This window comes from Ceratotherium simum, chromosome 22, assembly GCF_057802395.1.
Source record: "Ceratotherium simum simum isolate JZ-2026a chromosome 22, ASM5780239v1, whole genome shotgun sequence".
In the NCBI taxonomy this organism is placed as follows: Eukaryota; Metazoa; Chordata; class Mammalia; order Perissodactyla; family Rhinocerotidae; genus Ceratotherium; species Ceratotherium simum.
This window is the reverse complement of record NC_141921.1, coordinates 29,660,533-29,686,995: the sequence shown is the minus strand read 5'-3', so window position 1 is coordinate 29,686,995 and position 26,463 is coordinate 29,660,533. Positions and strand designations below refer to the sequence as shown.

At 40.3% G+C, this 26,463-nt stretch overlaps 1 protein-coding gene across 1 annotated transcript; it reads left to right on the top strand.

The window, feature by feature from the left end:
- FAM76A (family with sequence similarity 76 member A) lies at positions 1-24,658 on the top strand. Its single transcript, XM_004425814.3, has 9 exons — positions 1-394; positions 1,648-1,712; positions 4,681-4,735; positions 5,692-5,844; positions 10,081-10,238; positions 13,856-13,942; positions 19,128-19,263; positions 21,798-21,899; positions 22,420-24,658. Exons 1-9 carry the CDS (start codon positions 314-316, stop codon positions 22,504-22,506), a joined length of 924 nt encoding a protein of 307 aa, XP_004425871.1. The 5' UTR covers positions 1-313; the 3' UTR covers positions 22,507-24,658.
- The last annotated feature ends 1,805 nt before the right edge of the window (positions 24,659-26,463 follow it).

The window sequence follows — 26,463 nt, the reverse complement described above, 5'->3', positions numbered from 1 at the left end:
CCAGTGGCGCCCCCGCGTGACTGCGCTTTACATAATCGAGGCCGCGCGCGTCAGAAGCGGCGTATTCCAGTCCCGACCGAATCAGAGTCGTCAGAAGCTCCGTGTTTCGCCCCTTCGTGCTTGTTGGACGTCGAAATGAACCAGTGAGCGGGCGTCCAGCGCCGCCGCGCCCGCCCTGGTCCGCCGGCACTCGCCGGCCCGCCCGCCTGCCGCAGCCCGCAGCCAGCCGCCGCTGCTGCCAGCTTGTACCTCAGACTGTCAGATAAAGCGGCCGGCTGGGCCGGCGGGGCGGTGAGCACGGCCCGGGCCGGACATGGCGGCGCTCTACGCCTGCACCAAGTGCCACCAGCGCTTCCCCTTCGAGGCGCTGTCTCAGGGGCAGCAGCTGTGCAAGGTGCGCGGGCTGGGGCGGCGGCCGGGAACTGGGACGCTGGAGGCGCGGCCCGGAGCTCCCGGTTCTGCGGGACGGCTGGCGGGGTCCCCGGACAGGGCGTGGCAGGCCCGCCTAGCTGAGGAACCGCCCCCGCCCCGCTAGGGGTCAGCGGGGCAAGGAGGGAAGTCCCAGGCTCGGTCCAGGCCCCCGTGGCCGGCGTGGCCGGTGCTTAGCAACCGTGAGGAATTGTTCTTGGACCCCGTGAGGTCGGGGGAGGGGACAGCGGGTTCCCTGCTTGCCCCCGACCAGCCACGCCGGAGATCCCTCTTGGGCTGGTTTCCTTGCTTGGTTGCAGACTGAAGGACCCCCTGTCCCTCCTGGGACTGAACTCCAGAGTTGGGTGCTGCCTGGAGGAGCATCTCGAACTCAGGCGCCTCACGGGCACTTTTCAGTCTCAGAATCGGAGGTGGCGAGGCTTTATAGAAAAGCCCCCCAATCAAGCGCACGAAGCAGGATGATTTTTCAGCATCTAGTTGGTGCCCTTGGGTCCTAGCCCTAACCAGCTGCTGATCAGTGTTTGCCCGTGAAGGTCCAAGTTCTCTTTTTCGTTTTAAGTTGCTTCATCCTGCTTTGCCTATTTAAGTAAATAGAAGTGCTGTGAGGCGACAGTTAAAAGTCACCAAGCCAGCTCAAGAGTGATGTTAAGCTATCCCTGGATAGTTCAGAGTTTCTCTCTCTCACATGGGTAACTCATAATTGTATGTCACTATTGCTTCAAATGGCCATGAGTTGGTCACTCTGTTACCAGGTATGAGAGAACTCAAATGTTTGAGTGCCTTTTTTGGCCTAAAAAAAATTAAATAGATAGATAATCATTTTTTTTTTTAATTTTAAGGAAGTTTTGTATATGTAAGCAATAATGATTTTAATCCAGTATTTTCATTTCGCAATTGAACCTGTTCAAAAATCACACAGTGGCAGAGGCAGAACGGGGACTAGAATCCAGGGCTTCTAATTCCCAGTCTGAGACTTATTCATACATACCTTTGTATTACAATTTATGACTAGTTCCATTTAATTCTTACTTAACTCCCACATCAGTGCAGGGCAGTGATGCCAGTATTGCAGAGGAAAGAAATTACACCCAGAAAGTTTAAGTGACTCACTCAAGCACAGTGCCTATGCTGGGAATAGTACCCAGGTCTTCTGCCTCCTACTGAAGGCTGTTTCCACTTCTGACTGCCTTTTAAAATTATATCCTCGTTTCATTTCAGGAATGTCGGATTGCACACCCTGTTGTGAAGTGCACCTACTGTAGGACTGAGTACCAGCAGGAGAGGTACAGTTTTTGTTGACCATGAAAGGAGTTAATAGGCTTTTTCCTCTTAAAATCTGGATCATTGCATTTCAATGTATAGATCTGTAATCAGTTGCATTGTAATATACTGATGATCTGTAATCAACTGCGCACAGATTCTGCAGTTTCCTATTGTAACACATCGGTGGGTGTGAACTACACATATTGTTCCCTGGTTATCCGTTGTGCTTAAATTTTTAAAGTTATTTATTTTTGAGATCCTTGACAATTTTATATTTTGGTTTTGATCTTCTTGACAGTAGGAGACCAATCCCACAACTGTAAAACATGAGCCTCATGTTGATATACAGAGCTTGAATTTACAAGACAAAAGAAGATACTTTGGGAAATGTGACAATCCTGATAAAGGGTTTCTTAGCCCTAGTCACATTTGAAACTCACTTGCCTTGTCTGAATCTCATTTTAAAAAGTGTGAAAAATAGTTAGATGTGAGTGAACACACGTCTTTGGGGAACTTTTCAATACCAGCAAAGTGGTTTATTGGTATAGTAAGTTCACCTTTTGTGGAACTGCAGCAGTAGGTGATAGTGCCTTAAGCGGGCTGGGGTCTGTTTGCTAGCTCACACATGGACCAAGAAGCCTAATTTTAATCAGCCTCATTTCAATTCTAGGAATATTTACCCCATTGTTTTATTATGAATACTTTCAAACAAAAAAAGGTTGAAAGAATTAGACAGTAAATACCCACTAAGTAGTATACCACTACTTAGATTCTATAATTTACATTTACTATATTTACATCTATCCATCAGTGTATGAATCCATCTTATTTGTGATGCATTTTAAAGTTGTGGACATCAGTATGCTTGACCCTAAACACTTCAGCATGCATATCATTAACTAGAGTTCAATATTTGTTTACAGTCCTTTGTTTTTTTAGAGGTAAAGTTTCCACAGAGTGAAATGCTCGAATCTTAAGTACATCATTTGATGAGTTTTACAAACAGTATACATCTGTGTAACCTCAAACCCTATCAAAATATGAAACATTACCATCACCGCAGAGAGTCCTTTTATGCCCCATCCCAGTCAATCCCCACCTTCCTCGCTTCCCCCAGGCAACCACTGTTCTGATTTTCCTTTTCACCATAGATTAATTTTACCTGTTCTAGAACTTCATATAAATGGAAACTTACAGAATATAATGTAGAAGCTTTATGTTTTAGCTTTTGCATTTAGATCTGTGATTTATTTTGAATTAATTTTTGTGTGTGTAGGGTGAGAGATGAAGTTTGACCCTAATTCACACCATACATAAAAATTAATTCAAGATGAATCATAAAAATAGTTTTTCTTTGAATGTTTTCTAAGATGTCAGGGCATTTGTATATATTGATATATATATCCCACTCCTTCAGTAGTAAGTATAAGTATAAACCAAAATGTTCTACATCACAGAATCACTGATGCTAATCCTCTTTCTCGAGGTCTCTTTCAATGTACTTCACTTCTTTTTTTTTTGTGAGGAAGATTGGCCATGAGCTAACATCCGGTGCCAATCTTCTTCTTTTTGCCGAGGAAGATTGGCCCTGAACTAATATCTGTGCCCATCTTCCTCTATTTTGTACATGGGACACCGCCACAGCATGACTTGATGAGTGGTGCGTAGGGCCATGCCCGAGATCCAAATCTGCGAACCCTGGGCCGCCAAAGTGGAGCATGTGAACTTAACCACTACGCCACCAGGCTGGCCCCTGTACTTCACTTCTTGTACTGCCTTTTTAAAATGGCAGAAAATTGCCCTGGGAAATATTTTGTTTGAATATCTCATTTTAATTTAAATGTTTTCTACTTTGAAGTTTTTCTTTTGTCTGTTTTAACTTTATGGTCATTTTCATAGGAATTGTATGAGAAAATTATCACAAAATAGCGAATAGACTAGATTTTTATATTTTATTTTTAGCCCCAGAACGTTGTTTAAACTTCTTGCACATCAAGCATTTGTTTGTACCTCCCTTTGTGAAGGGTTAGACTTTATTTCAAGATGATTTTTTCCCCAAGACAGTTTATCACGTCAGGCATTTAGGTAATATTATAACCGCTGGATCTTTAGAAGGCAAAGGGTGTTTTTATTTTTGTCAGTGCTTAGCTCTTAGAGAAATCGGAAATATTGACAAAATATTTGGTCATAGCATCTATTTCTTCACGTCTGGGATTTTCATATCTTTTCACTTACAGAGGAGGGTGTAGACAGTAAGGTCAACATGGATAGAATGTTTATATTTCAACACATATACTTTATTCCTCATCTCACATTTCTCAGCTACTCATCTGAATTGAGGAGAATTAGTTTCTTTTCTGCTCGTCCATTTCAGTCTAACATAATATTCTTTTGAGGGTCCTTTCTATATCTGATAATTTTACTTAGTGATACTTGGAGATGTCATAATCAGAAATAACTCTCCAGGGGCTGGCCCAGTGGCATAGTGGTTAAGTTGGTGGGCTCCACTTTGGCTGCCCAGGGTTCGCAGGTTGGGATCCTGGGGGCAGACCTATGCACCACTGCTCATGCTGTGGCAGCATCCCATATACAAAATAGAGGAAGATGGGCACAGATGTTAGTTCAGGGCCCAGTCTTTCTCAGCAAAAAGAGGAAGGTTGGCAACGGATGTTAGCTCATGGCCAATCTTCCTCACCAAAAAGAAAAAAAAAATCTCAAAATCAAACAAACCAACAAAAACAACCAACTCTCCATTTTAAGCAAAGCTTCATTTTATCCAAGCTAATAAAATTAATAACCACAAAATAATTAAAAGAGTTATTGGCCGGATAACTCAACCTTCAGTTAACCAAGTGCCCAGAATGTATTTTACCTTGGCACTTAGCAATGAGCAAATCGTTTCGGCTTAAGGAGGAATCAGTTTTCAGATATTCTAAGTAAAACAACTTTTTTCTTATAAAAGCCTTGTGTCTCTTTCTTCCTTAACAGTAAAACCAATACAATATGCAAGAAATGTGCTCAGAATGTACAGTTGTATGGAACGGTAAGTAGGGTTTCTTTGTACCTAACAGTGAGTACTCAGGTCTCTGGGAACCTTGCATTCTGTGGACTATTAATGTAATTACCATATTTATCTAGTGTTTGAGCTTTCAGACTTAGCTAGTACTTAGTATTGAGGGGTTCTGTGTTTATGGTCACCATGGCAGAATCGTGATTATAATTTTCCTTGAGAGGCTTCAGTAGCTGGTATGGAAAGAATAGAGGAAAGATGGATCCTATGACTTGACCTCTTTGTTTGGTAACAGTTGACTATTCATTTTGATGAATGATTTTTTTTTCTGTTAGTGTTAAGGTTCAGGATACTGTGTCTTTGCAGGCATTCTCCCAGCATGTTTATACGCTGATAATGGCAAAGGGGCCTTTTCAGAAATTTGGAAGAACTTGCTGATTTCTCCAAAGAGCTGGTTCTGTTTAATTTCTCTGAGAAGTCCCAGCATATACACTAGAGGGTTTTTGTTATTTGTTCATTTATTTTATTTATTTATTTATTATTTTTTTTGTGAGGAAGATCAGCCCTGAGCTAACATCTGATGCCAGTCCTCCTCTTGTTTCTGAGGAAGACTGGCCCTGAGCTAACATCCGTGGCCATCTTCCTCTGCTTTATATGGGACGCCGCCACAGTATGGCTCGACAAGCAGTGCATTGGTGCGCGCCCGGGATCCGCACCAGTGAACCCCAGGCCGCCACAGCGGAGCGCGGGCACTTAACCGCTGGCGCCACCGGGCTGGCCCCGTTTATTTATTTTAAAATCAACAGTGCTGTGCAGAAAAACATTTTACATAGTGTTAGTAATTGGGCTTCATTTGATCAACGTAAAAGGAAATTTATGAAGTTGGGAATACATTTTTACCATGATTAATGGACTATGTAATAGGAATCATTGCTTTAAAAAATGTACCAGTATTTTATAATGTTCTTGACCCTTTTTCTCTCTTTAAGCCTAAACCTTGTCAGTATTGCAACATAATTGCAGCATTTATTGGCAACAAATGCCAGCGCTGCACAAATTCAGAAAAGAAGTATGGACCACCTTATTCTTGTGAGCAGTGCAAGCAGCAGTGTGCATTTGACAGGAAAGATGATAGAAAGAAGGTAAATCTCTGTTTTTCTTGATTTTTTTTTTTTCTTTCAGAGAAATTAAGGTGGGCCAATTGTGTTATATAATAGACATATAATAAAGAGACATATAATAAAGAAAGCTGTCTCAGTTTCTCTCCCAGGTCTGTTCTTAACCTTGAAGAAGATATTCAGCCTTTGTTTTCTTCATTTGGCAAATGTAGACCAGCATATTGTAACATTTCGTGAGTTAGTATTTCATGAGAATCTGAAATACAGTGACCAATATCCCATATAGGTGAAGTGGTAATTGGCAAAGGAGAGATTGTGACTTAAGCAAAATATAGTCATATTACCAGTTTTACTCTCTGGGTCTTTAAATATTTCTATCTGTTGAAGTTAAAGATCACAAGATGACACAGAGGGAAACTCTGTGGAATAAAGGTACCTTGGTAGAATCAAAATGGTTTAGATTTGGTCATGGTACTCTCTTGTTTAAAACCCTCCAGTGGCTTCCACTTGCACTTAGAATAAAAGCCAAATTCCTTCCTTGGCCTGCAAGGCCGGTATCTGACTCTCAGTGCTGTCTGCCCTCATACTCCCCATCTCTCACCTTGCTCCAGCCACGCTGGCCACCTTTCAGTCCGTCAGCCGTGCCAGTCTCATTCCCACCTTTGTGCTGGCTGACCTTTTGCCTGATACACTTCTCCAGAGTGTCTTAACTGGTTCCTCATATCAGGTCTGAACTCAGATGCTACCTCCTCACAGAGAGCTTCTGTTACTAACTCCCTCAGTCAGTCTTTATAATATTACCCTGTTTTATTAAGTCTTCATAATATATAATATTATGAGAAATTATCTTATTTACTTTCTTACATGTTTGTCCACCCCCACTAGAATGTGCGCTCTGTGTTCATCTTGTTCTCTGCTATATTTCCAGTGGCCTGGCACATACTAAGTGTTCAATAAATATTTTTCGAATGAAAGAATGCAGTTCAGAAACTCTTTTTCAGTGTTCAGAGGTGCTTAGGCTCTCAAGAGCTGACTCTTGCTAACCAAATTCATTAATTTACAATGGGAGGATATAGCTTTCCAATGACCAGAATACTCTTGCCTGCCAACCAGCACACCTCTTCCCTGAATCAAGATACTGGAGAAGATGAATGAGTAATCAGGAGGTAGCATATAATAATAGTTGGAGCACAGCTTTGTAGTCCCTCAGACCTGGGTCCCATCCCACTCCTGGGCTAGCCGAATGATCCTGGGCAAGTTGCTTACTCTCGTTATGCATCAATTTCATCATCTTTCCATTGGGAATAACAGTAGCTACTTCACAAGGACATAGGATGATTTAATTGAGATAGGTATATAAAACACTTAATTTTGAGCCTGGCACATAATAAAACTCAATAAATGATAACTATCTTAATAGGAATAGCTAATTTTTGCTAATCTGATTACATCAGAGTCATTAAGTTTCTGCTTCCTTAGTTGAAATCCTATCTTAAGAGTTTGGGTATTTTTGGGCATCCTCAATCACATGTTCATAAACTTTAGGAGGGCTAAGCTTAGGGATTGAGAGGGGGTGATCTGGACTCAGAATACCCGCATTGAAATCTCACTTATTTGCTCTGTGACTTTGCGCAAGTTAATCTACCAGTGCCTCAGTTTCCTCATCTGTAAACGAGGCTGATGAAACCTTATCGTTGTTATGAAGGTTGAGTTATGTGTAAAGCCCTTCAAAAGAAATATGGTACATGATAAGTACTCAGTCAGTGTTATCTATGATTATTTCTTTATGTTAGTTTAATTTTCAGAGGGTGATTTTATATTTTTAAAGTTTATTTTTAGTGGTGAGATCTGAAATAAAGTGTCCTGTGGTTCAGTATGCAATTTTTATGTTCAGTGCTGGCTCTCTTTCAGTGGAGTTGCCTTGTTTTCTAACTCTTCTTCAGTGAAAGCTCTTTCCTGGGCAAGGTCTTCCAAAGTGTTTTAACATCAGGCCTTCAGGCCATATCCCATAACTGTGAAATGAACCAGATTGAAGTTTGGTTTCAAAATCCATTTATACATTCATTAACAAATAATTAAATGCCTATCACATATCAGACACTGTTCTAGGTGTTGAAAACACACGAATGAACTAAACAGACAAGACCTTACTCTCACAGAGCTTATATTCGTGTGTATGAGAGAGAGATGGATGAGAACAAACAAGGAAATAAATGAACACAAGTTTTACATGTAAGTATTATAAAGAAGTAGAGTATATGGTACAGAGTGGCTGAGGAGGCCAGTTTAGATTGAGCAATCAGGAGAACCTCCGAGGAGATCACATCTAAGCCGAAACTAGAATGATGACAAGGTAGCAGCCCTGGGAAGCTCTAGAGGCCAAGATTCCAGGAAGAGGGACAGCTGTGACAAGACCCTAAAGCAAGAATGAGCTTGGCACATGGGAATAAGAGAAAGAAGGAAGAGTGAACGAGGAAAAGAGAAAGGGAATGAGGTTATAGAGGCAGGTAGGGGCTACATTTAAGTCAACATAGGCCGTGGTAAAAAGTTTGGATTTTATACTAGATGCAATGAGAAACCATTGGGTTTTAAGGAGAGGGGAGATATAAGCACATTTACATTTAAGAAGCCCTCTTTGGCAGCTATGTGGAAATGGTTTATAAGAACCCAAGAACAGAAGTAAGAAGATCATTTGGGCAGTTCTCACAGTAGTGAGAGAGAAGAATGGCTTTTTAAAAAAATTTTTTTTATTTATTTTTTTCCCCCAAAGCCCCAGTAGATAGTTGTACGTCATAGCTGCACATCTTTCTAGTTGCTGTATGTGGGACGCGGCCTCAGCATGGTGGGAGAAGCAGTGCATCTGTGCGTGCCCAGGATCCGAACCCGGGCCACCAGCAGCAGAGCGCACGCACTTAACCACTAAGCCACGGGGCCGGCCCAGAAGAATGGCTTTACTTGGGTGGAAGTAGTGGAATTGGAAAGAAGTGGATATTTTCCGACTGATGAACTTGCCAATGGTTTAGGGAGGTGTGTGCAAAGAAGCTTTTGCTAACGAGATTAAAAATACTTTAGACATGAGCCAGCCCTGATGGCCTAGCGGTTAAAGTTCCGCGCGCTGCACTGCTGAGTCTGGGTTTGGTTCACAGGTGCAGAACCACACCGCTCATCCATTAGTAGGCGTGCTGTGGTGGCGGCTCACATAGAACAACCAGAAGAACTTACAACTATACACAACTATGTACTGGAGCTTTGTGGGGGGAAAAGGAAGAAAAAAGGAGGAAGATTGGCAATAGATGTTAGCTTAGGGCAAATCTTCTCCTGCAAAAAAATAGAAAAATATATATATATATATAAAAAATACTTTAGATAAATGATGATATGGCCTACCCATGCTCGAGATGAGGCATAAAATCTAATTTCAGAAATAAGACAAGAAATCTAAAGTTCCATAAAATATCAGCATACTCCCTCCTCAACCTGAGTTATTCCAACCAGCCCTCCTGTCCTGCCGCCTGTACCAGGCTGCCCCACAGTTTCATAGTCTGAGTGCTGCACAGAGGCACTCCAGCTTCAGAGGATTGTGAAAGCACATTCTCCTTTCCTAGCCCTGCACCTTGTGCCCTAGTACAGGGCTGCTTCTGCCCAAAGAGATCGACTTTTTGTAATGTAAACAAAGTGTCATGGTAGGCTACCACCAGGGACTGGGGCCTTGGAAGCTACTTGCCCATCAGTCTTTTTCTGGGGGTATTCCATCTGAGAAAAGATATCTAGCATACCATCTTGTGAGCCATTTGTAAGGTATTAAAACCGAAGTATAAATTTTATATTTCATCTTCTGTCTTCTCTTTTCCCTGCTGAGTTTTCCTTAATGAGCACCATGGAGATATTTGTGTCTTTAGAAATTCTTGTGGGAACTTTGCTCTGGTCCGTGTTTGTCAAGTTTAAGAAAAACAAAATAAAAAAAGATAAATAAAATTAGCAGCTCATATTTATTAAGCAACTTTTCTGTGCCTGGCACCATGCTTTACCTACCTTATGTCACTAAATCCTTGCAACAGCCCTCTGAAGTAGGTACTATTATCTTTCATTTTACAGATGAAGAAATTGAGCCCAAGAGAGCTCATATGTCTTGCCTAAGGCCACACAGCTTGTAAGTGGCAGAGCTGGGACTTAACTCAGAGGTTCTAGCTGCCAATACCATGTTCGTAGTACCCCTAGACTACATTCTCTCTTCTTTATCTTTGTCTCTTTGTCTTTCAGGTAGATGGGAAATTGCTGTGCTGGCTGTGCACACTTTCATACAAACGGGTCCTTCAGAAGACCAAAGAGCAGAGGAAGCACCTGAGCAGCTCTTCCCGTGCCAGCCACCAGGAGAAGGAGCAGTACAGTAGACTGAGTGGTGGCAGCCATTACAACAGGTAACCCAAAGATGCATAAGATAGGACTAAAGGTGCTGGTAACTCAGATGTAATACTCACACAGTTAGCCATGGAAGATACCATTTTGTATAAATTTTCCTATTGTTTTCTCTCTAGTTACTGGTCTATAGAGGAATCTCCTTTGTCATATTTTACAATTCATGTATCATCCAGGGACTGGAGAGACTTCCATATGGTGTCAGGATTTCCTGACTTGGTTTGTATTGTGTCTGAAAAGTTTGTGGAACTGACTGCACTTTCAGATGTAATATTCTCCTCCCCCTTAGAGTGGGTTATGTTCCTAGAAGACTGGACATTTCACTTTCTGAGGAGTGCAGTGTTTGTGCATATTTGGCCAAGTGGTTGATAGATGTTCTAGGTTTGTCCTGGTGGGATCCAGTCAAAAAGATGTCCTTTCGTTGTTCTTAAGTTTCCTTTCAGAGTATCTGTAGTGTTGTTAAGAGTTCTGGCTCTGGAGTGAATCCTGGCTCTGCTAGGTTCTGTGTGTGGGATCTTGGGCAAGTTGTTTTTCATCTGTGAAATGAGGGAAATAATAATATTACCTCATGGAGCTGTTGTGAAGGGAAATTATATAGCACATGCATAATGATTAGTTTTATAACTGGCTTAAAGGAAGAATTCAATACATTTTAGTTACTCTTTGTTATTATTACCATTATGATTTTGTTTGTTCATTTAGCAAACATTATTAAGTACTTTCATGGGCCAGGGAACTCTGCTAGGAATGCAGAAATGAATGAAAGAATCTTGCTGCTCACCAAGAGTATGCAGTCTGGTAGGGAAAACAGACCCGTAATCAGATCATTGCAGTATAATTCAATGGACACCACAGTGGAAATATCAGGACACAGACATGAGAGGTGGTAGTCATTAACTGTCTTGGGAGGTCAGGCAAGGAAGGCTCAGAGAAGAGCTGATGTTGGAGCTGGATCTTAGGATGAGTTGGAATCATCAGATAAGGAATGGGCAGAGACCTCCTAGGCTGAGGTAATAGCATTTACAAAAACATGGAGAGCATGAGCCACATGGAACCCTGGGGAATTGCACGTCCTTTTATGTTGCTAGAGGTTATGGTCAGGAGCCCGGGAATGGAGGAAACAGGATCCTACAGACCTGATAAGGAGCACGAACTTGATCCTGAGGTCAGTAAAAAAAAATTAACTGTGATTATTGTGGAGAATGCATTGGAGAAAAAAGAGACTGGGGGCTAGTTAACAAGTGTTTTTTGTAAGAGTTCGGGTAAAAGATGTTAATACAAGAACCTCAGCTGAGGCAGTGGCACTGAAGATCAAAGAGGCAGATTCAGAAAGATACTTTAGAGGGAGAATTACAAGAAACTTAGATAATTTGATGAACAGATAGATGGGCAGGAGCTGAGTGAGTAAACGATAATTCTCAGGTTACTTACTTAAGTGAATAGGTATTTTTAACTGAGGGAATATAGGAAGGGGAGAAGAGAAGTTCCGTTTTGAAAAGTTGAGTTTGAAGCATCAAGAAGAATTATTTAGTGAGAGCTTAGCCTAGAACTTGGAAGAGAGGTTTGCACATGGGCCATTGGTAGCACATAAGAGTCAGTGGAATAGATTATTTAAAAATGCATATTCCTGCGACCCCACACCAGAGTTTAATTCAGTAGAATCTAGGATAGAGTCTAGGAATCTGCATTGTTTTATAAACATCCCAGATGATTCTGATGCCGGTGATCTGGCGAACACCATTTCCAGACACTATGATAGCTAGGTAGTTGTTAAAACCATGCTCTTGGATGATATAACTCAGGTAGAGGCTGAGAACAGAACTCTAGAAGCACTCAAGAAGGATGGAGTGAATATTTACAAATCATATATCTGATAAGGGGTTAATATCCAAAATATGTAAAGAACTCATACAACTCAATAGCAGAGAAAGCAAATAATCCAGTTAAAAAGTGGGCAAAGGGCCTGAATAGACATTTTTCTAAAGAACACATACAAATGGCCAATATATACATGAAAAGGTGCTAAACATCACTATTCATCAGAGAAATGCAAATCAAAACCACAGTGAGATATCTCCTCACACCTGTTAGGATGGCTGTGGTCAGAAAGACAAGAGATAACAAATGTTTGTGAGGTTGTGGAGAAAAGGGTACCCTTATACACTGTTAGTGGGAATGTAAATTGATACGGCCATTGTGGAAATTAGTATAGCGGTTCCTCAAAAAATTAAAAATAGAATGACCATATGATCCAGCAATCACTCCTGGATATATATCCCAAGGAAATGAAATCAGTTATCTCGAAGAGATAGCTGCACCCCCTGTTCATTGCAGCTTTATTCACCATAGCCAAGATATGGCAATAACATGAATGTCCTTTAATGGATGAATGGATAAAGAAAATGTGGTGTATATATATCATGGAATATTATTCAGCCATAAAAAAGAAGGAAACCCTGGTGTTTGCAAAAATATGGATGAACCTGAAGGGCATCAGGCTAAGTGAAATGAGTCAGAGAAAGACAAATACTTTGTGGTAGCACTTTTTTGTGGAATCTTTAAAAAAAAGCTGACTTCATAGACACAAAGAATAGAAGGTGGTTGCCGGGGGCTAGGGGAGGAAGAAATGGGGAGATGTAGATCAGAGGGTACAAACTTTCAGTTAGAAGAAGTTCTGAGGATCTAATATACAGCCGAGTGACTATAGTTAATATGGTATTAATACTTGAAAGTTGGTGAGAGTAGATCTTAAGCATTCTCACCATAAAAAGAAAAAGAGTTAACTGTGAGGTGATGGATATGTTAATTATCTTGATCCTGGTAGTCATTCCATAATGTATATGTATGTCAAACCATCACATTGTACACTTTACATATTCAATTGTATTTGTCAATTATTCCTCAGTAAAGCTGGCAGGGGGAAATGATGGCATGGTCAAGAGTATCAAATATTAAGAAGAGGTCAAGTAAGAAAGGGTCTGAAGCATCCTTTGGGCTTGGCAGTTGGACATCCATCAAAGTGAAAGGTTGCAGACAGGTTTTAGAGGGTGAACTTATTGGGGCTAAAACTGATTTTTAGTGTTGTTGAGGGGACTCAGGTAGCAGTAGATCTATAGAGATACAGTGAAGAAGAACTGGACTAGGAGTTCATAATGTCAACCTGGTGTCTAGTCCCAGTTTCACTATTCTAGCTATTTATTCTTGGGCAGGTCAGTTAACCTTGATGAGCCTCAGTATCTGCAAAGTAGAAATAATACCTTGTATCTACCTCAGAGATTATAAGATGCATGTGAAACATTGAATGTAAAATTACTTTTTAAACTATAAGATAGATTATACTTCTTATTGAAGTTTTGTTGACTCTGTGCTCATAGTTATTAATACAGCAGATAATATTTAATTAGCGCCAAGAATTTTGAGGGCCTAGGGAAGTGAACTACCCATGCATCCAGGACCTATGAAATCAAACACCTTGGTGGATTTTAATAATCAAGAATAATTAACTCTTGCATAAAAGAGCTATGATATTACGTTGGTCCCATTTGACAGACTTTCATTGGGATGTTTAATTAATCTTTGATTTCTAATGTCTCTCTCTCTCTGTTTTTGCTGTTAAAAGCCAGAAAACACTTTCTACGTCTTCAATTCAAAATGAAATCCCAAAGAAAAAATCCAAGTTTGAGTCAATCACGACCAATGGAGACAGGTAAGCCAATTGGAGTGTGTGTGCCTGCTTCCATTTGAAATGCATGCACAGTTCCTGAAACAGGAATATGTTTTAGGGTGTGCCTTGGAGCTAGTCTGTGGTTGTTGGAGAACCTTTTACGGTCACTACGCTAGCCACTTGTATCTTATAAACAAGCAGTACTGATATTTGTTTATAAATCTAATCTTGTCCTTAAAAGACAAGAACATATAACTGGATTTAATAGCAGTTGAATTCTGCAGTCCATAAATACCTCCCCACACTAATTCTAAGAAGTCAACAGCTGGATGCTTTTCACTGTGATCTGTGCCTGTAGCCTCTTCCAGGCAGGGCAGCAGTAGGTCTCAAGAGGCAGAGCAGAGACAAGTTGGAGTTAACGCAGTGTTGCTCACTCTCTGAGGAATAATTCATGCTTCCTTAGCTTGTAGAGAGCCTAGTGCAGATGCTGGATCAGGAGACGATGAGATGTATTTAAATATCTTTGTTTCATTTAAAGCCTGCCTAAATGCATATTTTTATTCCTTGCTTTCCTCTCTCCTTCTCTTACGAGCTGCTTTGTCCTAATATTCAGAGTGCCCTGTTTGTGTCGGGCTGCTTCCCAACAGTCTTGGGGCTAACCAATTCTGTTCCTCCAGGCCTGGGCATCCTGAAGTGAGACCATCTGACACACTCTTCCCTAAAATTCTTGGCATCATCTGCATTCTGAAAACTCCTCCCAATCTCGGTTCTCCCTCCCAGCCAGTGGTGGATATGGGAGCAGACCAGCATATGGGAGCAGACCAGCATATAGGCTTACCAGGGCCGAATTTTGTTTATTTAGGGGAGTACAAAGCATCTTTGAAGTTTACTCTTTCCTGTTACCTTTTTCATTAACTTGATTTCAGACTCTGCAAGGTGTCTTTTTAACAACTAGTATAATTGATTTTAAACTTCATGAATTGAACCTTCTGGAAATGCTTAACTTAGATATTCAGATTATATGGGGGAAGGAACCATAAAGACCATCTTTCTGGTCAGCTTTACTGTTCTCTGAGCAGCTAGTCTGGCCATTCTGAAAAAAGTAGATGTGGCACAGATTGTCCCATCACCTCTGCCAGGGTGCATGATCCTGAAAAAACTGCTTCAAAGAGTGAACCTTTCTGAAAGCCCTGCTTTATGAAGGCCTAAGCCAAGACGCACAGCCTTTAGATTCATCATTTCTGTTTTGTGCTCACTTATGACCCAGGAATGACCTGGAAAAAGCTGATTCATATCCTTTAGTTTAACCAACCAGTCCCTAAAGTTTACCTTCTTTTAGCTTATTTTGTTCTTGAGATACTTCCACTATTCTTGCTGTCCATTGCTATGGATACACCAAGCTAAAAACTTAAGCTTTCCGTTCAGAGTTTTTTGTTGCATCCAGCAATGATTGTTTTCCTCAAGTAGGATGCTGATCCTTAACTTAGATACACAGTCTTTCATAAGGTCTTCTGGAAAAGATCTTAAAAGATAATTTTTCTTGAAATGTACATGCTAATTTTTAAAAATAATTTACCCTATTAACTTGAAAATTTGTACAATTTTTCCACTGCCACAAAAATTATTTTCATACGTGTACAGGTTCCATTTGAATGTTCCTGCATTAGCAGTCTTAACAGTCTCTTCCACTTGTTTGCATTTCTTTCTTGTAAAATTTCATAGCACAAGGTAAATTACATTTTTCCTTTTCTTCTTACTTTTTGTGTTTTTTTCTTGCTTTTCCTTCCCTTTGAAAACATTCTGACAAACCTTTGTTTTTTTGACAGTCCTTTTGAAAAATGTCATGCAGACCAAAATTTTTTTACTGAATATGTATCTTTTTTTTTTTTTTTTTAAAGATTTTATTTATTTTATTTTTTCCCCCCAAAGCCCCAGTGGATAGTTGTATGTCGTAGCTGCACATCCTTCTAGTTGCTGTATGCGGGACTCGGCCTCAGGATGAACGGAGAAGTGGTGCCTCGATGCGCACCCGGGATCCGAACCCGGGCCACCAGCATCGCAGCGCGCGCACTTAACCACCAAGCCACGGGGCCGGCCCTGAATATGTATCTTGAATTCAGTTCTGTACCAAATGTTACCAGTCTTCTTTCTGAGCTATCTATTATTGTAGCTGCCTCCCAGTTTTTAATTAATCACAATCCACTTTCCTGGCCCCACTTTTAAAATATCCATATACTTTTAAATTTATGTTCTTATTCTTTCATTTTTATTCCCTTCTGTCTTCTGCAGGTTGCTCTCTGACAGTTTTCCGTTGACCTTTCGTACCACCATATTCTCCTTTCTTATTTATGGTTTAAATATTGAGGCATATTTGATTATTTTTTATCCTCTTTTTCTTTATCCATTAGTCTTCCGTAGCATACAGAGAGAATGTATTACTTAAGGTTTTTTTAATAAAACCGTTTCTCTGATGGTTTTATACTTGTAAAATGCCTTAGTCTTTTTATTTTTTAGTAACCTACAAAATTTACAGCCACCCATTTCATATTTTCTGATTTGTTTGTTGAAATTGTAACAGAAACTTTTCATTTTGAGGAAAATCTGAGTTCATTTCTAGCTTTCCTTCCCTGAGCAAATGCACCAGCTACTTTTTTTTTTTTTTTGTGAGGAGATCAGCCCTGTGCTAACATCTGCCAATCCTCCTCTTTTTTTGCTGAGGAAGACCGGCCCTGGGCTAACATCCATGCCCATCTTCCTCCACTTTATATGGGACGCCGCCACAGCATGGCTTGCCAAGCAGTGCATCGGTGCGCACCCGAGATCCGAACTGGCGAACCCCGGGCCACCGCAGCAGAGCACGCGCACTTAACCGCTTGCACCACCGGGCCGGCCCCACACCAGCTACTTTTTGATCATATTTGTTTATTGTTCTATTGGCAATAAAAAAGCACTCTCAACAATGAGTGACGTCCAAGTACACCTTGTGGTTTATTGTTTCTAAAGGACATTCTTTTCCTTTCCTTATAGTTTTATTTTATTCTCCTTCTGAAATACACCTGAAAGATTAGACTTACTCTGGTCTTTGAGGACAGACCCAGGACCAATGGATAGGAATGACAGGAAGGCAGGTTTTGGCTCAAGCTCGGGAAGATTGTTCTTCTATTAAAATCTTTTGGGAAAGATAAGAAGCTTCCTGGAGAAGTAGTGAGTTCCCTGTCATTGGAGGTATTTGGAAAGAGACTAGATATGATTTTTGGCCTTGCTAACCTAGCCATCTTTTTTCCTTTTGATTCCTAGTAGTTCTTATTAATCAGAAATTAGAGAGTTAGAAAGGTCAGGTGCTAACACAGGATAGACACAACTGGTTTTGTCAACAATTTATTGGTATGGGAAGAATCCTCCCTCAAGAAGCAAGTAGAGGGCCAGCCCCGTGGCTTAGCGGTTAAGTGCGGGCGCTCTGCTACTGGCAGCCCAGGCTCGGATCCCGGGCGCGCACCTATGATATACAACTATCTACTGGGGCTTTGGGGAAAAAAAAAAGGAGGAGGATTGGCAATAGATGTTAGCTCAGAGCCGGTCTTCCTCAGCAAAAAAGGGAGGATTAGCACAGATGTTAGCTCAGGGCTGATCTTACACACACACACACACACACACACACACACACACACACACACAAAAAGAAGCAAGTAGAGCAGAGCATTAAGAGCTTTTGGGACAACAAGAAGATATTTATACTAGCCCATTACTCTGTTTCATTCATCACTCTAGTTATGGGTTTAAATAGAGTCTGTTGGGTTGAGGGAAGACAGTCCCTTGGTGGGTATTGAAACTGGTGGAGACTGTGACAGGTCCTTTCAATATTTTCTCCTCTATGCCTTGTTTTATTATTTTGCATTTACTTTTTGTTACCCAGTAATTCTGCATATTCATCAGTTACGAAAGCATTGATCCATCCTTCTGACATTTTTCTCATATGCTTCATGTAGACTAAGGGGCAATATTCTTATCAGTGGACTGTGTCTTCTCATTCTAGCTATAGAAATGTTTGACTTGGTAACTATGAGGAAGTATGTCCAGTGATTTGTCTTGCTATTTGGAGTTTCTACCTGGGTAGAGAAATGCCGAGTATTAGATGTGGTTTAAGATGTAGGAAAGAATCAACAGCAAGGGAGAACTAGAGTTGTCACTATATTGATACAGGGAGTTGGGAATCAGTATTCCAGTGTCTGCTTAGGAAAAACAGGTTTGTGTTTTACTTTAAGGGTTGCTCTGGGAGAATTAAAGAGCTTCCTTTGGGAAATCTATAGGGAAGGGCAAGATTTGACTCTCTTTGCAGTGATTTCTTAACTTGTTTTGGGTCTAAGACACCTCTGACTAACCAGTGAAAGCTATGAATCCTCACCCTAGAAACCACTGTATGTATATGCAGAATTGTACATAAAATTTCAGGGGTTTACAAATTTCTGGAAACTGGTCCTGGTTGGGAGACTACTACAAGGACAGAGTTCACCTGGCGCTTTGACAAAATGAAGTGCTCAGATCTGTTACTGGGAGGAATCTGTTGAAAACCCAGGTTATGATGTCACTCTGGAGTCTGTTCCTTTTCTAACTGAATGTCACAGAATTCTTAGTATTGGAAGTGATAATCAACAGGCCAATTGTAGTATAGGGGAAGTTGGCTTCTTTCCTATTAATTTCGTCATCTTCTTATCATTTTAAAAAAGGACTGACTGCTCCTTCTCAGCAGCTGCTCCACATCACAGTGCTTTGAGGCAGAAAACAGAGAACTGAAAGACAAGCTCTGTGGGGAGCTTTAAAGAAAAATGCATGAGCTTACAATTCATAATTTATCCAGATTCTAGGGAAATTATCTAATCACAAAAAAATTATGGCTGTTTCACCTGAAAATAATTGGGGATCTTCAGAAAACCTGAAGTGGAATATCCTTGGCTCTTGTGAGATGGCGTTTATTTCAGTCCTGAATGTGAGAGAAGATGCTGCAGGTTGTGGTTTTGGTTGGCACAGTTATCTGATGACCACCTTGCTTGTGCAGTTTAGCAAATGCTGTTGAGTCTGGCATGCATGATGCATTATGCTTAATGCTGGGAATTCACATAGTTGCTCCTGCCCTTGAGCTTGCAGTCAAGTGGCCTATGATGTGTCCTCAGGGAGAAAAAAGTCTGTCCATCCAAGTTATGATTTTTCTCCTGTCCATTTTTCCACTCAGCTTTTCCCCAGACCTGGCTCTAGACTCACCAGGCACTGACCACTTTGTCATCATTGCCCAACTAAAGGAAGAAGTGGCCACTCTGAAGAAGATGCTGCATCAAAAGGATCAAATGATTTTAGAGAAAGAGAAGAAGGTACGGTTTAGTTAATGCCTCTCAGGCCAGGATTATGTGAGGGTAAGTTATGTGGGATAGGGCATGATGCTAATTCGATTTAACCGATATTTGTTGGGTACTTAACCCATTGATGCTTTGAGAGAGACATCCAATGGCAAGGTTGGGATATCCTCGGGAGAGGCTTGCTGTCTGCCAAGATGACTCATGGCGTGGTATTACCATGGTCCTCAGTCAAGTGGGTTTAGAAAGTTGATTTTTCTTAGCATTTGGAGGGAGCTTCCACTTCTCAGGGAGGACTTGTGTTAAACAGGCTTATCGAGATGATGTATAAAACTACAATGCCCCCTTTTAATGCATGGTGGAGCGTATAACTGAGTACAGTCATGTGCCGCATAAAGATGTTGTGGTCAACAACGGACCACAGGTACAACAGTGGTCCCTTAAGATTAGTACCATATAGCCTAGGTGTGTAGTAGGCTATGCCATCTAGATTGGTGTAAGTACACTCTATGACATTTGCACAATGACCGAATTGCCCACTGATGCATTTCTCAGAACATATCCCTGTCGTTAATGGATGCATGACTGTACTACTCTTCTCAGCATGAGCTACCTTGGAAGGTTGTAATCAGAAAGTGCTGAATGAGCATGGAGTCGGGACAAGAGGAGATAGTTATGTAATTGGAATTTTTAATGCTCTCAGGCTAAGAGAACCTGATGCCTCCATCTCTATTATTGGGATGGCCGTGTCCGTGGGACAGTAATACTCAAAGTATGTGGGCCAGGTCTCCCTCCTCCCTGGACAATGTTCAGGTAGGCCTTCCTCCATGACTCTTGCGTCACTTTGCTTCTGTTGCTGACAACTCCCTTCCTGAGTGACCCACTCTTTAAACACCTTAATATCTTCAGTGAAGTCTTGCTCTGGTCTGAGAGTCATCCTCCCTCTTTAAAGGGACTTTTTATGTCCTTGTTCTGATTTATGTTTATAATTTCTCATTACCAGGTTCTTAGAGAGTATCTCATTTTTGCCTTATTAACAAATAATAATAATAGCTAACTTTTATTGGATGCTTACTATGTGCCTGACTCTCAGTGCTTTATATGTATTAACTCATTTATCCTCCTAACAACCCTTTGAGGTAGGAATTATTATTATCATCATTTCATAGATGAAGAGTGCCTTCAGTATTTTTCCTCTTAGGGTTCCAATCCCTTCTCCTAGCTTTGTTTTTTACCTGTATGTTGTCTTGTGCCAAGATTCAGAATGCTGTGATTCATTCTGAATGGCTAATAAAGACATATATAACATGAGAATCTTCACGTGCATTCTTTCCATCTAATTTCTACCTCATTTTACAGATGAGGAAATGAGCCCAAAGAGATGAAATGACATGTCCAAATCACACAGCTAGTAAATGGCAGAACAAACAAAGGAACGAACCCAAGTCTTTCTGACTCTACCATTCTGTCTACTGTGCTGTGCTTTCTTCTGCCAGTAAGGTGGAGATTCAGGGGAAGAAACCCATATTCTTTTCACTTTGCTACATAACTGTCAGATGAAAATGGACCCAAGTATATTCTCTTCATGGACTAGACTAGAGTGGCACGTAAAAGGAGTTTTGCAAGTAGACACAAAATGAACACTTGTTTCTAGTGCTTTGCAAGATTAGAGTTTTAAAAGGAGCAAAAGCAAATAGTAGATTGTTTCCCATAACTTTCAGGATCAAGGTCACACTCCTTGGCTTGGAACACAGGCTTTTCCTCATCATGCCTGCCCACCGCTAGCCTCATCTCCTGCTACTGTCCACACTTATCAGTCATTCCAACAAGCTCTCAGTTCTCTCACACTTTCTGCCTATGCCTATACTGTTCCCTTTGCTTGGATGCCTTTCTGCTTATCTCATGTGCCAATTGCTGCTTGTTCTTCAAAATTCAGCTCACACATCACTTCTCTTATTTAGATAGTTCTTCTCTGTGCTCCTTGAATAGCATAGTCAATAGAAGAAGACCTGGGGTTTGAATTCTAGCTCTGCCACTTGCTAGCATGTATGATCTTGGTCATGTTACTTAACCCTTTCTAAGCCTTGGTTTTCCCATCTATAAAATGGGAAGAATAGTATACCACCCCAGGGTTATCATAATATTGAGTGAGGGAATATAATCAAGCAGTTTGCCTGGAACAGGGTAAAAATTGAGTAAATGGCAGCAGCTGTTATTCTCGTGGCTTCTCAAACCATCAGTCATACTGTTATAATCACTGATATATTTGGAGGTGAGTATTTGGAGAATTATTGGCATATATTAAATACACAAAATCATTAAGACCTGATAGTGAGTGGTTAAGTATCAGAAATGCTACTTCAGGATTTTGTGTAATTTTGAGGAAATCTTTAGAAAAATTAGGATATGGAATTCTCTGGCTTTGATTTAGGTGTGGATCTTCAGGAGAGCCCTGGATTTCATTAATTTGAGGGACCATTTAGCTCTCTGGTACCAAAACATTTTTCATTGCACAGAAATTTCTTCTAGTCACTCTGCCTTGTTTTCCTCAGATCACAGAGTTGAAGGCTGATTTTCAGTACCAAGAATCTCAGATGAGAGCCAAAATGAACCAGATGGAGAAAACCCACAAAGAAGTCACAGAACAATTGCAGGTGACTATGCTTATTTTATGTGGTAACTCTGGTGTATTTAGCTGATTGTATTTTAAGTGATCATCTCTTAGATATCTTTTTTCTCCAAGTATTGACAAATCACATTAGTCCACTTGACACATATCTTTTATTGTTTCACTTTTGGGTGTGTTCTGGTCGTCTTCTCTCAAAAAAAAAAGTAGAATTAATAAATGTGTTCTTTGATTTTTGGATAAACCAGATGTGATTCCAGATGTCTGAATTATAAATTCTATTTATCCAGCACGTTAAGGCAGTCCATGGTTTGTTTGTGTTGCACAAAGCATCCTTTTGTAACAGTGGATCCCAGGAGATTAAAGTTCACTGATTAACTTCCAGCAAATACTTTCTTCCCCCTGAACCAAGTCCTAGAGCTTTCTGTTGTTTTCTACCTCTGGAATTTCTTCATCTCTTCTTGACCCTCTACATTGTCTGGCTTTAGCATCTGTGTGAAAAACATATCCTATCCTGTTAAAACATCTTTCTTGCACTGGTTTTTTAGGCCAAAAACCGAGAGCTCCTGAAGCAGGCAGCTGCTTTGTCCAAGAGCAAGAAGTCCGAGAAGTCAGGAGCTATAACCTCTCCGTGAGAGACCACAAGGAGGCTCCCAGCAACAGCAAATGGATTTCTGGGTTAGGGTTGGCGAATGGCTGTTTTCTGGGAATTGCAAGCTTTCTTAAGAAATCTCTATTTTATTATAGTTATCCTTCTTTGTGTGATTGCAGTGGGCTGAATGGAAACACCTGGTTTGTGCTGTGTTAAGACTGCACGCTTGAATGTTTGGGATGTCATGCTGTCTCTCTTTCACATTCTTGCTCCCCCCACCCTACCCCGTTACTACTCTCTCTCTCTCTCTCTTTTGGTACTACTATTTTTGTGTGTGTGTGGTGGTCACTGCTCAGTGTTATGTGCAGAATGATTTTTGTTTTTGTCCATCATTGCATCCTGCCATACCCATGAGCAAATAGTTTGGCATTAATTACATATCACTGCCACCCTCTGAACTTTGAAAACTGCCACCTTAACACTTGGTACAATGGAAGAGGCTTTCTCTCTCCAATAAACCTTTTGCTTCAGGGTATACTCTTGGGTTTTTTTCCAGGTATATTATGTATGAACTTTGTACTATGTATAGCCAGAGTTTTATTTATTTTTTAAAAAAGAACCTTTTTCTTGATAAAGGAATAATGGTAGCCTAGCTTGTTCTTCTTGTAAAAGTGATGCCTCTTAAAAAAGTCCTTAGCTTTTAGTAAAAGAATCAGATCTTTGTTTTTTTTGTTACCTTGGAGTCTTAAAAACTGATTGCTAAGGTGAAACAATTCACTGCATAAGTGTGGCGTTAAGTGCCTTTTGAAGGATTTCTTGGAAGAGCATTTAAGAAGATACTTAAGGGAGGTAGCAAAGATTTGAACAGTCTGTCTTTTTAAGTAAGGGCAGAAAGAAAGGTTGTCCAGGTTATACTGGACACTTCCCTCCCTCACCCCTTACCTGGTTGTTTTATGTGACTAATTTTAAATTCTCACACTGCCACTTCTTTTTAGAAAAATATCCTTTACTTACTTATATCAGTTGTATACTGGGCCATTGTCAGAGAACATTTTTTTTTTACATGAGCAGATTCAAAATGGGAGAATATTTCAACTACAGGGCATTTTTGGGGTCGGTTCGAGCTGCTCTAGTATGGACTCTGAGTCTGATTGGGAGAAATGATATCAGTGTACTTTCTCCAGCCTGTACACTGCCTGCTTTTAATGGAACGGTGTTGAAAACAGGTGCTTTTCAGAAGCAGCTTGGCCTCAGCCAGAATTATTTGTGTCCTGTTTTCCCTTGACCCAATAGGCACGTGGATTTACTTTTCCAGGAGAGGAGATAGATTTGTATTTCTAGCCATAGTCTCAGGTCCTCTGTATGATGTTTGTGAAAGAAATTAGAAATGTGTAGTGTGCCATGAAACAGAGTAAAACCAATGACCTTGGAATCGTTAATGTAGGGGGATGGTAGAGTTCGAGGTAATCGTGAGGGCGTGACATTTGTACCTCAGTCTACCAAAACTGTAGCAGTAAGTTTAACTTGGTAGGCATTTCCTAGAAGCAAATGTTTATAATTTGTGGCAGCAGTCTCACAGTGGATCCATGCACATTATTGCACAGAGATGTGGAAATGGGTGGCTTCCTTCTGATAAGAGAAACAATGGACCATGTTGCTTGTATATCACTTTAGTAAGGGATGTAATTTTCCCTCTTAAGCAAGGGAAACGGCAGTGCTAAATAGTTTTGTAACTCTTTGAATGAGAAACTTTTAGGTAAAGATAAACTGTCAGATAATATTTTTCAGATGCATTTACATTGACTTTGGGGAAAAGATTGTGAAAAAAGTTACAGTCATGGTTTTTTTTTTAATTTTAAAGACTCGAGAAATTCTGTTACATAAAGTGATAATATAAAAACATATTTAGTTTTATACTAAATCTTTTTTTAAGGTCTTGGCATTTAATATAAAGCAAATCCACCCATTTTCTAACTTTCCACAAGTTCCAAAAAGGGAAGAAAGAAACCTTAGTCTTAAAATTTTGGTTTTTAAAAATCATGACACTGTTTTACCATGAAATTGAGTAGCTAACTTTTGGTAACACCTTTTGTTTATTTGTATGTTTGTAATAATGGACATTTTAAAACACAGGAGTGTTTTTGTTTGTACAGACTTTGACAAATGTGTGTTAATAAAAATTCATATTGACTCAAGTATAATTGTTGGGTTTTTTTTAATTGAGGTAACATTGGTTTATAACATATAAATTTCAGGTGTATATCATTATATTTCGAGTTCTGTATAGACTATATCATGTTCGCCACCAAAAGTCTAGTTGCCATCCATCACCATGCAAATGTGCTCCTGTACCCCTTTTGCCCTCCCTCTACCCCCCTTCCCCTCTGGTAACCACCAATCTGTTCTCTGTATCTATGTGTTGTTTGTTGTTGTTGTTGTTGTTTTAAATTCCTCATATGAGTGAAATCATGGTATTTGGCTTTCTCCGTCTGACATTTTGCTTAGCATAATACCGTCAAGGTCCATCCATGTTGTCACAAATGGCAAGATTTCCTCTTTTTTTTTTTATGACTAAGTAGTATTCTATTGTGTGTGTGTGCGTGTGTGTGTGTATACATACCACGTCGTCTTTATCCATTCATCCGTTGATGGGCACTTAGCTTCTTTCCAAGTCTTGGCTATTGTGAATAATGCTACAGTGAACATAAAGGGGCATATATCTTTTTGAATTAGTGTCTTCATGTTCTTTGGATAAATACCCAGAAGTGGAATGGCTGGATCATATGGTAATTCTATTTTTAATTTTTTGAAGGATCTCCATACTGTTTTCTTTTTTCTTTTTTTTTTTTTTTTTAAAGATTTTATTTATTCACTTTTTTCCCCCCAAAGCCCCAGCAGATAGTTGTATGTCATAGGTTCACATCCTTCTAGTTGCTGTACGTGGGACTCAGCCTCGCGCTGGACGGAGAAGCGGTGCCTTGGGGCGCGCCCGGGATCCGAACCCGGGCCGCCAGCATCAGAGCGTGCGCACTTAACCGCTAAGCCACGGAGCTGGCCCACCATACTGTTTTCTATAGTGGCTGTACCAGTTTACATTCCCACCAGCAGTGTAGGAGGGTTCCCTTTTCTCCACATCCTCTCCAACACTTGTTATTTCTTGTCTTTTTGCTGGTAGCCATTCTGACAAGCATGAGGTGATATCTCATTGTGATTTTGATTTGCATTTCCCTAATAATTAGTGATGTTGAACATCTCTTCATGTGCCTGTTGGCCATCTGTATATCTTCTTTGGAAAAATGTCTGTGCATATCCTCTGCCCTATTTTAATTGGGTTGTTTGTTTTTGTTGAATTGTATGAGTTCTTTATATATTTTGGATAATAACCCCTTACGGGATATATGATTTGCAAATATCTTCTCCCAATTGGTAGGTTGTCTTTTCGTTTTGTTGATGGTTTCTTTTGCCATGCAGAAGCTTTTTAGTTTGATGTAGTCCCATTTGTTTACTTTTGTTTCCCTTGCCTGCAGAGACATATTCAAAAAGATACTGCTAAGACCAGTGTCAAAGAGCAGACTGCCTATGTTTTCTTCTAGAAGTTTTATGGTTTCAGGTCTTACATTCAAGTCTTTGATCCATTTTGAGTTAATTTTTGTGTATGGTGTAAGATAGTGGTCTACTTTCATTCCTTTGCACGTGGCTGTCCAGTTTTCCCAGCACCACTTATTGAAGAGACTTTCCTTTCTCCATTGTATGTTCTTGGCTCTTTTGTCAAAAATTAGCTGTCCATAGATGTGTGGGTTTATTTCTGGGCTCTCAGTTTTGTTCCATTGATCTGTGTGTCTGTTTTCCTGCCAGTACCATGCTGTTTTGATTACTGCTGCTTTTAATATACTTTGAAATCAGGAAATGTGATGCTTCCAGCTTTGTTTTTTTTTTCTCGGGATTGCTTTGGCTATTCAGGGTCTTTTGTTGTTCCATATAAATTTTAGGATTCTTTGTT

Excerpts from the sequence above, each read along its gene's own strand:
- FAM76A (XM_004425814.3), top strand. The coding sequence starts at position 314 with ATGGCGGCGCTCTACGCCTGCACCAAGTGCCACCAGCGCTTCCCCTTC. Across the intron at positions 10,239-13,855 it reads GGTGGCAGCCATTACAACAG|CCAGAAAACACTTTCTACGT; the intron begins GTAACCCAAAGA and ends TGCTGTTAAAAG. Across the intron at positions 21,900-22,419 it reads AAGTCACAGAACAATTGCAG|GCCAAAAACCGAGAGCTCCT; the intron begins GTGACTATGCTT and ends CTGGTTTTTTAG.